The sequence below is a fragment of the Astatotilapia calliptera genome, chromosome 6 (assembly GCF_900246225.1).
Source record: "Astatotilapia calliptera chromosome 6, fAstCal1.2, whole genome shotgun sequence".
NCBI lineage: Eukaryota > Metazoa > Chordata > Actinopteri > Cichliformes > Cichlidae > Astatotilapia > Astatotilapia calliptera.
Window position 1 is genome coordinate 8573824 of NC_039307.1, and position 11311 is coordinate 8585134.

The 11311-nt window shown below is 41.3% G+C and overlaps 1 protein-coding gene across 1 annotated transcript in view; it reads right to left on the reverse strand.

Moving 5' to 3' along the window:
• xylt1 (xylosyltransferase I) overlaps positions 1 to 10874 on the reverse strand; it is a 78694-nt gene extending 67820 nt beyond the window's left edge. Inside the window, exon 1 of the mRNA XM_026170048.1 lies at positions 10295 to 10874. Within this exon, the coding sequence (XP_026025833.1) occupies positions 10295 to 10573 (279 nt within the window). The 5' untranslated portion in view covers positions 10574 to 10874. The remainder of the gene's footprint in view (positions 1 to 10294) is intronic.
• Between the last annotated feature and the right edge of the window lie 437 nt (positions 10875 to 11311).

Below are 11311 nucleotides of genomic sequence, written 5' to 3' on the forward strand. Positions count from 1 at the left end.
ACTATCCAGCAACTCCTTTGTGGATTTTAATTTTAAGTTTTAGTGTTACTTGCTCTTGTTCTTAATTACTACAGACTTTCATATCTAGATTTAACTCCTTTTCAAATGCCTTTAACTGTTTTTTAATCCCTCTGCTTTGTAATGACTGTTCTCCAATTTGTGACTAAATGTGACTCAGTTACCCCCATCACACCATATTTGACTATTTTTCAACAATTTTTATTCTTGACTGCTTGATACAATCAACTTGATTTCCAACACAGCAGGTTTTCAGGTTTCAGCTCTGTTGAATGTATGACTCTACCTGCAACCTGCCACGGGCCAAACCATAACTAGCTGGTCAATGCAGTTAAACAGGAAATGGTATTTACCTTAGGAGCTGTTGGAGACCAAACTCAAGCTTAAACCGGGACACTCATGAGGAGAGAAAAAACTCACACAAATAATAGTCCTAGTTCGGTTTTTGTTATGTTTATGATCTCGTGTTGATTTTATAGTTCTCCTCCTTCAGGTTTCTTAGTCTTTAACCATTCTGGCCATTCCAGTTTTCTGTCTTCCTGCTTCAAAGTGTGCTGTTTGTTACTGTGTTTGGCATTTCCTGTTTTATTTTGTTAATCATAATACTTCCTGTCTTTGTCTCATTCATTTCTCTAATTCCCTAATTGTGTCCTAATTACTCTGGCTTGCTTAGCTTTGTGTTTCTTATTCTGTCGTTTGTGTCTTTGTTTGTCAAGCATTCAAGAGCAAAGAAAATTTTAAAGCAAGAGAAAAAAATAAAAAAGACTGATTTGGGGTAGGAAGCACAGTGTTGTGGTGCACTATTGCCTCATAGAAAGAAAAGAAAGTGTACTTTATTGATCCCCGTGGGGAAATTCCTCTCTGCATTTAACCCATTCACTCAGTGAAGCAGTGGGCAGCCATTGGGTGCCCGGGGAGCAGTGTGTAGGGACGGTACTTTCCATCCATTTTGTGTGGAGTTTGCATGTTCGCCCAATTTCTGCGTGGATTCTTTGCGGGTGCTTGTGCTTTCTCCCACAGTCCAAAGACATGCAGGGGGTTAGATTAATTGGTAATTCTAAATTGAATGAAGGTTTGAAGGGTTATCTGTCTCTATTTGTGTCTTATCTGTCTCTGTCGCTGCCACAAATTAGCTATCTGTCTAGAATGTACCCTACTTTTGGCCCTACAACAGTTGTTATAGGCTCCAGCTCCCCCACAACTCCCCCACAAGGGGAAGAATACATGAATGGATACATATTATACTGATACTTATAGGTGAATTTAAATCATACTTTTGCATTATTTTGCAAATAATGTGATGTTGTTCTTTAATATTCACCTGCTTGCATTTTTATTATTTAAAGTAAACCAGGTAGGTGACTGCCCCATTGCATGCATGGAGCTTGCATGCTAGAATTTTATCCATGGTTAATACAAAGAAATATCATAATGGAACAACTTATCAGTCAGAGTGAAGAAGTAAACCAGTGGAGTCACACCAAGTCAGTTGTGTTGAAACATCAAGCTGAGATTATTCTTTCAAACATCTTCCTCAGTCTAATCCCAAATCAGAGCTCTTATTATATATTTACGGTTGATAAAACCTGCTGATCACTGTCTTGGCACCAGATTTCCACTAAATCTAAGATTTTACCAACAGAGAGAAAAATTACAGACCTGAACCCTGAAGGAGTGGAGACTATTTGGGCTCAGGTTAGTTTCCAGAAACGGTCTCCAACCACAGAAGTCTATGCCAGTGGGACTCAAGCTACACTAACAAGCCTTCAAACCAAACCGGGTTCCCCAGAGGATTACGCTGGGATTTGAGTCGACATCGGATTTGTAGAAGGGATGAGACGTTCATCTTTTCTTTTTTCCATCCAACATTTCTTCTTCCAGCTTTCTTCTGTCTTACATATCTGTCTTTCTTTCTCTGCATGTCTCTATCTCTCTTTTCTTTCCCCTCTGACTTTCTCTCTTAATCACGCAGACAAGTCTTCTGGGCTGTTGGCATTCAGCTCCAGTTGTGAGAAGAAGAAAAAAAAGATGAGGAGGAAGAGGAATAAAAGCACTGCTGTCAGTTCTTCTTCTCTTGCTCTACGGGACTGGAAGGACAAAAGCTTTCCCTGACAGACCGGATAGCCCTATCTCTACCCAGCCATCATGTCTTTACCCTGTGTCTTCACCACACCGCCATGTGCTCTTTTCTCTTTCTGTCATCTTCCCTCCCTCTGTCTTACTACAATAACACAGTACATGGAGATTAGTGTATGGCATGTTGAGGAGGAAATAGCAAGGCGCTGGCTCATTGTCAGTGTCATTAGTACGTGTGGGCATGATTACATGTTAATGTATTTGCATTTTACATGTGGACCAGTGTGTTGCATGTTGCTCCAACGATTTAAGGGAAGTGGACAGTCTGTCATGTGCTTCCTCATTGACAAGACTGTCATCCTAAGTAAGATGTGACCATTAGGGTTAAAAGAGGAACAATCTCCATACTGTTTAATGAGCCACAGCAAAAGCTCATTCATGGTGAATGCTGCAGGGTATCCAACAGAGATGCTACATATGCAGTGTGCAGTGTCATCAAGGCCAAAACATCAGCAAGAAAAGAGACGTGAGTGCCAGTACAGAAAATCTGACCTGCAGTTTCTCATCATGTCTACTTGACAGCCTACACCAGGAGGAAAGCAAATCACTTACTGTATGTTCCTTTAGAAAAAAGATAAAGATTACTTGAGTTTGTGTTTTAGCAGAAACCAGCTGCAGAGTTGCAGAAATGAGTTGTTAAATCAATCAAAAACTGAACTCAAACAGTTTGTGTGCACCGGTGGCAGAGATGATTTTTATATTTTAAAAAAAATAGTGGGTGATAATTTCTCACAGCGTTTAGTCTTTTAATGGCCAATTTTCTTCAAGCTGAATGTAAAATAGGCTTTTTAACATCAAATCAGAAAGACTAAGATAGCGCTTATGACCTCAGTATGTCATCATCGAGTTTATTTTCTCAGACAGCACTGCTTCAGAGATGCTCACACCTGTTTTTATTAATCAGCAAATTGCCAATCAACCATGATCGTGTAAAAAAATTGGCAGAATATTTCTCAGTTACATCTAAGACTCTCACGAGATTTGTAATTTATTAAGCGTTAGTAAATGAAAATCAACAGGACTGCGCTTGAGTTTTGCTAATCTCTGATTACTGTGCATGGTAATATGTATTACTTTTGTTTAACTGAGCTTCAAACATCTAGCTTTGTCAGACTGATTGTTCATTGTTTGTTAAAAAACATTTTTACATATGGAATCTGAGTTTTTCAGTGGGTGGCATTCATCTCTTTACTGTTTACACAAAAAATAAACGCTCTTTTTAAAGGGATAACCCTAAAACTCAAAAACAGCAAGATTAAAAAAACAAAACAAAAAACTGGTATAATAATCCCTCCATATGGCGAGGTTCTAGTCCAAACCAGTGTTTGTGCGTGTATGTGTGCATTTATATTCAGCCTTTAAACTCTGTGCTAAATATTAACATGGATACCCGATTTTAGATAAATCTAATTTCACCCCCCCCCCAAAGTTCGTCTCTCTGTCTCTCCCTCCCTTAAGGCTGTCTGCTAAGCCTCTTACCTGTGGGATTATTGGCAACGCTACGTATTTTATAGCTTTATTCATCTGGATGATGCGTTATTAATGTGTTGGGGAATGAAACCATCTGTAACGACAGGCAACGGATGATGGGAGGATGAAGGGCAGGGTGGGTGACGGAGAGGTGGGGTGGGGTATGTCACACTGAGGCAGGAGAGTTGGCTGGTCTGAAGTTGTGGTGTGTAGTGATTTCTGTGTATGCAAATGTCGGGTTGACGCAGAGCTGTAATGAGTGATAATAGTGAGCTTTGTTTGAGTTGACGTGGCGGAAGCACCATGAACAGTAGTTATGAGCTTTGATTGTGCAGTTTTACAGATGAGGCAAACAAAGGCATCAAGCAGAGCACATCACACACAGAAACACATCCATATACAGAGTCTAATGTGTTGGCACATTACTCTGAGAGTGCACTGAGAGACACCGAAGCTGATTTTCTTTCAACTTTATCCCTTTCAAATTTATGGGAAAACCTGCATAAACGAGTGAACAAACATAACCAACACAACGGCATCTACACAGGACACAAAGACTCACAAAGCACTTTAGGACTGGAGAAAGCTTTTGTAGTTCAAATAGCTTTTGGAGGAAGTTCACACTTTTTGTGTGTGCACTGCAGGAAAAAGGAACTATCAGCAAAAGAACAACCTGATGGAGTGTACTGTAATACATATGGATTTAAGTGCGCTTGACCTGATGCAACATCAACAACTCCCATATTTCTTTTAAAAAAATGTAAAAGTTAGCTGAGGTACTATAAAAACACTTGGGAAGCAATTGTGTAAACAACAGATAGCTGGGTAGCACATGTAGAAATGGACTGACAGTAAATCCAGTTTATATTTAGCTTTCATGCAGCTGAGAAAATGCATGGGCTTGAATTGTTATTAAAAAAAAAAAGACTTGATTATAAGGTTCACAGAAATAATATATACAGAAATAATAAAAAAATAAAAAGTGAATTAAATAAATAAATAAGAGGCAGGTTGTCCATAGTTTTGGACTTTCTAGGGCAAAAGCCAGGTCCCCTTTGTCACTGACTTCATGTCATTGCTGTGGTTGTAGTTATTACTATGCCACCCATTAGCTAACTAACTAATAAGTTGCAGATGCAAATGCAATATGAAAAAAAATATCAATGACAGGTATATAGTTCTTAGGGGTTTACCGCAGTTGGTGTTAACCCTCATGGACTCCCCAAAATTCAGCCCGATTTTGGAGTGACACGTTTGACAGTTTTTCGGTAAACGGGAGAATAACATTTAGATTCTCATTCCTCTTGTCCAGAAAAACAGTCATTAAGGAAAAAGCTGCGAAGCTTGTCTGATAAGCATCTGCCTTGTCATTACGGACGTTAACCTCATCAGTTCGATTTTTCATTAATTTTTGATTGAATAAAATGTCAGCGTCGTCATCTTGCATGGAGATCGACCATCATCTCCAACCAACAGAACAAAAGAAACATCATTCTTACGCTTAAATTTGAGAAAATGAAAATAAATAAAAGAAATGCACTTGCATAAATTTGTTGATCTATTAAACAATTATCAAAATTATTGCTGCTGATTCCGGTTTTTTTTTTGTAAACTATAGTAGAAACCTACCGGACAGTGAGTTAATTTCATGATGCTGTTAGCCCTTTGAACTGTTAAATAATTAATTAATGGAACACGCTTGATGCTCATCTCCTAAGCAAGAGTCAAGATGACTGACAGGACTGTGTGAGTCATTCTTCTCTGTGTTCTGCTCCTGATAAGTATGTTTCTCATACTGTGACACCTGTTGAATAGTTAAATGGCTGTTCCTCCTTTGCACAATGTCAGTGGAGAAGAGGAAGACAAGGGAGCGAATGGTGCAAACTGATTACACTGAAAAAGCTTCCAATACATGCATAATGTGTGCTAGGAAGAGTGTTAAACAGGGAAATATCTGTGCTGTGGATTCTATGAAACTTTCAGTCTCCATGCTACAGAGCACATAATCAAAGTTTTAGGATGCCACACTGACACTGACATTTTTGCCTTTTAGTAGGCTCAGCTTAGTGAAATAACATGACAGGGTTTTAAGAGTATTGCATTATGATAATGATAAAATGTTTTTTCCGTTGCTGGAAGAAGCACCGGTGTCACGTATACAAATTACACTTCAACATCAAAGTGTCTTGGGTTTTCGATGTGTCTCTTTCAAGTCTGAGGTGCACACTTCCTCCCTTAGATCTGAATATGTTCCCACCTCTCTCTGTGACTAAAGGCACTTAAAAAAAGAAACTCCCTGTGTGTAAAAGCACAACCACAGTTGGATGCACTGACAGGCAGGCTGTGCTTTACTTTTGCCTCATTACAGGTTTAACAAAATAACACTTTATTGATGTAATGATTGAGACGTTTGAATTTTTAAATCACACAGTGCATCTTCATGGACTGTAATTATGTACGTTCAAAGGTCTGTTTAAAACAGAATAGCTCGCACTCTACAACGATTTACTTTAGGGGAGTGCCAATTTAACTGACAATTACCACTGTGAAAATGGCTTTGACAGGATACAAAACCCAGCACTGACAGTGACTGGTGCATGAAGTAGCGCCGGGGCAAGTGATACCGCCAGGAAGGCAACGTGAGAAAGCACTGAATTTAAAAATGGAAGAAGGTGAACAAGCAGCTTTTATCACAAAGTGAACAAAAGACTTTCAGGGAAGGACAAATGAATATTTTGACCCTAAACTCATAATACAATCACACTTTTGTATTACTTCACAGTGATTTACAGTGCATGCCCGAAGTGTCACAGTCAAAAATCAAATTTGCATGAATGACAATTAACATGTGAATGAATGTAAAAGGTGTACCCTGCCTCTCGCCCTATGACAGCTGGGATAGGCTCCAGCGCCCCCCGCGACCCTGAAAAGGATAAGCGGAAGCGAATGGATGGAATGGATGGATGGATGAATATAAACACAGCACACAGTCTAATCTTTAACTATCTCTGCAGACTTGCCAGTTCTTTACTGCTTCACTTGGGGGGATTTAAGCCAACATTACTGTCAGTTAGGTGAGCGGCTGTATCTTAATCTATTATTTGTTTCACCGTGGTGTAAATCTGAGCTGCTCTTTCATGTTAGACTTTTTAAAAAGCTTTTTATCATTATTTTCCAGTGTTTGCTAGCAAAAGGGGGCACAAGAAGCACAAGCAGTGGACATTTCTTGGAAAAAAAAAATGAACATTTGCTCATAAATATAGACAACATTAGCACAAATGCAATCGTTTATCCTGTCTGCTCTTTAAACTACAGCACTACATGTATATGTACATTCAAAAAGGGAAATTTGAAAACAAAAAAATGACGCACACTCTGTGTGTAGCTATAAATTTCTAAGTGCATGTGGGTGTTTGTGGGGAACTGTTTCCCTGCACGCACACAACATTTTGGGTGTTTGTTGAGCGTGCTGGTGTGTATGTGTGTCAGTGTGAGTCAGCAGTGTGATCACGGACACAGTGTTGGTTGTGGTGGTGGTAGTTGGAGGATAGATGGTAGCAACAATGGATTTTAACAAAGCTCCTAAATATGACAAATCTAAGGTGTACATGTGAGGCGGTGTGCATGATGGCAAGATGAACGTTGGTCCCAGCATGACTAGAGAAAAAATGTTTCCATTTTAAACTTGATGTTAATTCTGACACTCTTTAAATCCATTTTAATGACAATAAAATATTGATATTCAAGCAAAGTGTGGCCAAGGATGTGAACACCTAGAGATACAGCTCACAGGACAGCAATCGGAAGCTTCCTCCCAAAAATTTTTCCCTAATTTGAGAGCAAAACTTGTGTTTTGCTCCGACTCAGAACTAACAAGGCCTTGTCAATCACAAACAATTTGATTAACATATCTGCTGTTTTTTGCTTCTTTGAAGAAATTGGATATACACCAAAGCCAAATGTGTCTCTGTATTGAATATCTTTATATTACAATAAAATTTATAATAATTTGAGGTTAAGCACATCATATATCATCACCACACTGTGGAAACATGTTGAAAAAACAGTAAAAAGACATCTCCAGATGGTTTGTAATGCCATATTTGCTATTGGAAACCATTAGGAAAACTCAGCACAATGGAAAAAGTGTACATCAGTGGTAATGTTACGTGTCTTACCATGACTAATGGGAAAACTCTTTACAACACGTGTGAGGTGGACACCCGCTGGGCACATGGGGATGATGATAGTATATGACTAGTGCAGCAGATGGAAAGAAACCGCTGACGACCAGATGTGAAGCCAGACTCTTTTCAGAGCTTTCCTCAGTCTGCTGCTGAAGGTAGATTGGTTTAATTCTGGCACATTAACAGTTTTTCACATCTATCACCAGCACCGCCTTAATAAGCACCTATTAATAATAATCATGATACTAATTCTTGTAATAAACCGATGTCAGGCAAAACAAGACAGACTAATTAATACGTGCAGAACTTTTTGGTCATGAATCTTTAACAGGTAGCCACAGCGTGCGTGAAAAGACAAATTCAGAGCTGACATAATATCACTCGTGATTAAATCCAGTTATTTGTGAAGGAAAGCCGTGGTGTCTGTTGGACTAGAAAAGAAAATGTCTACACTCTCGAGCAGAATTTCCCTGAAGAGACACGACAGGAAACAACCACTAATGACAACTGTAGCTCCTGCCTGCTGGGATGACACATCCAAAGCTATGCATAATGTTTCCATCCAACACAAGTTATCACATAGAAATTCTTCTATTGTCATACTGTAGCTTGTGGCTCATTCTATTCTGGATCAAAATGCTGCTATCCCCTCTCTCTGATGTGGTGACTCATATAGCATCAGTTAGCAGGTGCTTATGCATCAGCCTTAGGCTGGACAACTCTGCCATGCCAAGCCACATACACAAAAACACACACACAAACCAGCCACAAGGCGAAAAAAAAATGCAGCGATTAACCAGTGTATGTGGCCGAGAGCACCAGTTGAATTTATGAATCCGGGGGGGCCACCAAAGTGGAGAGAGCAAGCAGAAATCCGACAGGCATGGAGCAAGTGCGCTCATAGGCTGTACTGACTGGATACAGGCTGACTGTATGTGCTTTAACAGTCATATACATCTGGCAGATTGTTTTTAAAGCAGCGAGGAAAAAAAAGGTCTTGACACCCAACTGTTACTCTTATGTCATACATGTACAACACATTAAAATAGATATAAAACCATAAAGCGTTAGAAGATAAACTCACTAAGAAGGACCACTGTCTACACAGGAGTTATGCAGGGATATTTCATTAGAGGATTCTCTGTCAAAAAATAGAATACTGACTCAAATATAACCTTGCTTCGGCGTGACTTTGCATTGCGGAGATGCCGGCAGGTGGAACTCAGTGTCCCACCACATGAAGCGAGTGAATCACTAGAAAATCTGCGGAGGAGACAGATGATACAGTGCACGGCTCTGAGAGACTGGCTGTCGCACAGTGTATCAAACTACATCAAAGCCTGTTATCTACTGGTTGCATGGTGGATGAGGAGTGGGCTACACATGAATGACTGGCAGCTTTATGAAGGGAAACTACTGCACACTTGCCAGGAACAACGGTGTCCAACTTTTTCAGGGCAACCTAGCTGCTTGACAAGAACCCCAGTCAGAAGCTCGGTTTTCGAGAATGTAATCTGATACATCAGGTTGTGAAAATTAATCAAACGATGTGTGGAAGAACTGTGGAACCGTTCAGTATGTTAGCCTCTGGCAAAAAATGTCATTTTGTGGAACCTGCAAATAAATATTTGGATTTGTAGAAGCCAGTTTTTTTTAAAGATTTTCAAAGAGTCAAACGTGAAATTAGATTCTCTAAATGACTGTAAATGGGTACACTCCCACAGGCAATAACTTAACTTGATTTAGTATTATTGATTTATTCATATTGTTTTGAAGATGTTCATTATGCTGGTCTGGGAGTTTGTTTCGGCTCCACGTCTGTCTTGTGCTTCGTGATTCACGCTGCCACAACCAATAAAACTGTTCCTGTTTTCACAAACAGGCTCTCTGTACACTCCAAAACTACTTTGCAAATTAGGTTATGTTTCTATTTGGCCTGCTGAGACAGTGCTGCTGAGCCATGCAGCAACTGTAGTTGACTTGAAATACCAAACAGAGCATGACAGGTATAGGCTACAACCTCAGCCACTGACTCTGCTATTAAAACAGCCTTATTTAGAGAAGGATTTACCCCTCTGTGCTATTATTCCACACTGGAGAGAGCAGCGTGTGTGCGGGCTGACTCCAGATTTCATACTCAGCTTTGGCATTTCAAACTCAAGTCTGGACACGAGTGCGTTCATTTAAACGGACGTTCAAACGGTGCAGTGTGGCTCCAGACCAAAGCGAGCATCCAGCCGAGGATGCCAGTCTCCCAGCACTGGTAGAGTAAAAAAAAAAAAGGGCTCGCTTTGCATCTGACATCCTATCATTTCCTTGCGAGACAGCCTTTGCTCTACTGACAACAATTCAAACACTCATTTGGGCCCTGCCGTGTGCGTGGAGATGTTTGACCTGCCTGCCAACCCCATTCATCCCCGGCGAGACAGTCTTTTTTTCGCGGGGGATACGATATGAATACATCGGCAGCGCCTCTGTCTTACCGGCTGCTGTGTGTGGCGAGACCCCCCTCTCCCAGGCGGAGGGAGATGCTGCCGCTGCTTGTCCCCGTGCTGGAAATAGTGGCTGCCAGCGGCTTTGTTGCCCGCGACCCGGTCCCTCTTCTCCCGCACGTTTGACCCTCCGTTTTCTCTTTCTTCCCCGGAGTCGAGGGTGCTGAAGTTCCACACAATCAGCGTCTGCACCAGCAGCACCGTGAGGGCAGCTATGAGCGCGGACCGCGACCGTCGGGCCAGCCTGCGAGCACACAAGCCGCCGACCATCTTCGCACCGGGCTGCACGGAGCTGGAGGACCGTCTGTGGCTCTGCGCAGCGCGACGGGAAGAAAGAGTGGAAGTAGAGGGAGGACGAGGAGGAGGAGGAGGTCGTGCTGGAGAAGGAGGGAGGGAGTCTCGGTTTTACGGCGGCTGAGGCGAGGAGAAGCGTCGAGAAGGAGACACAGGGCCACCGTGTGGTGAAACTCGGTGAGCTTTCCAGCAGCAGAGGATGCTCCCGGCATCTGTACGGCTGTCTCTGCTGTTCACTGTCCGTGAGAGGAACTGAAGTCTCATTTTTCATCTTTTAAAGGAATTCAGGTAATGACCAAATAGCTACCTGCAAATGTTTGAAATGGCCGATGTCACTATCATTAGAGGGCAGAAAACAGCCGTATTAGTAAGGCTTAAATGGGTTCTTGTCAGACACTGGCAGCTTTTATCTAATGCACCCCAGTGGAATTTTTTAGGGCCTTTCTGGGTTTTAGAAAGATTATCTCCTTTGCACTACATTTGCTGCAGCCCAGCTGGGATCCAATAGGAAAATTACATTTGTCCTCCCCCATGTGCTACAGCTGAATAATGAAGCTGGTGATTTGCCCCCAGTCCAAAATGAAATATAATTTTCATTATGGGGGCTGGTCATCTGGTCAACTGTCCTTTTAACCAATAGACCCACCTGCTGTTCACACTAATCTTTCACCCAGTAAGATCTGGAAGAGTGCTGGAGATGGTGGCTGCCCCGAG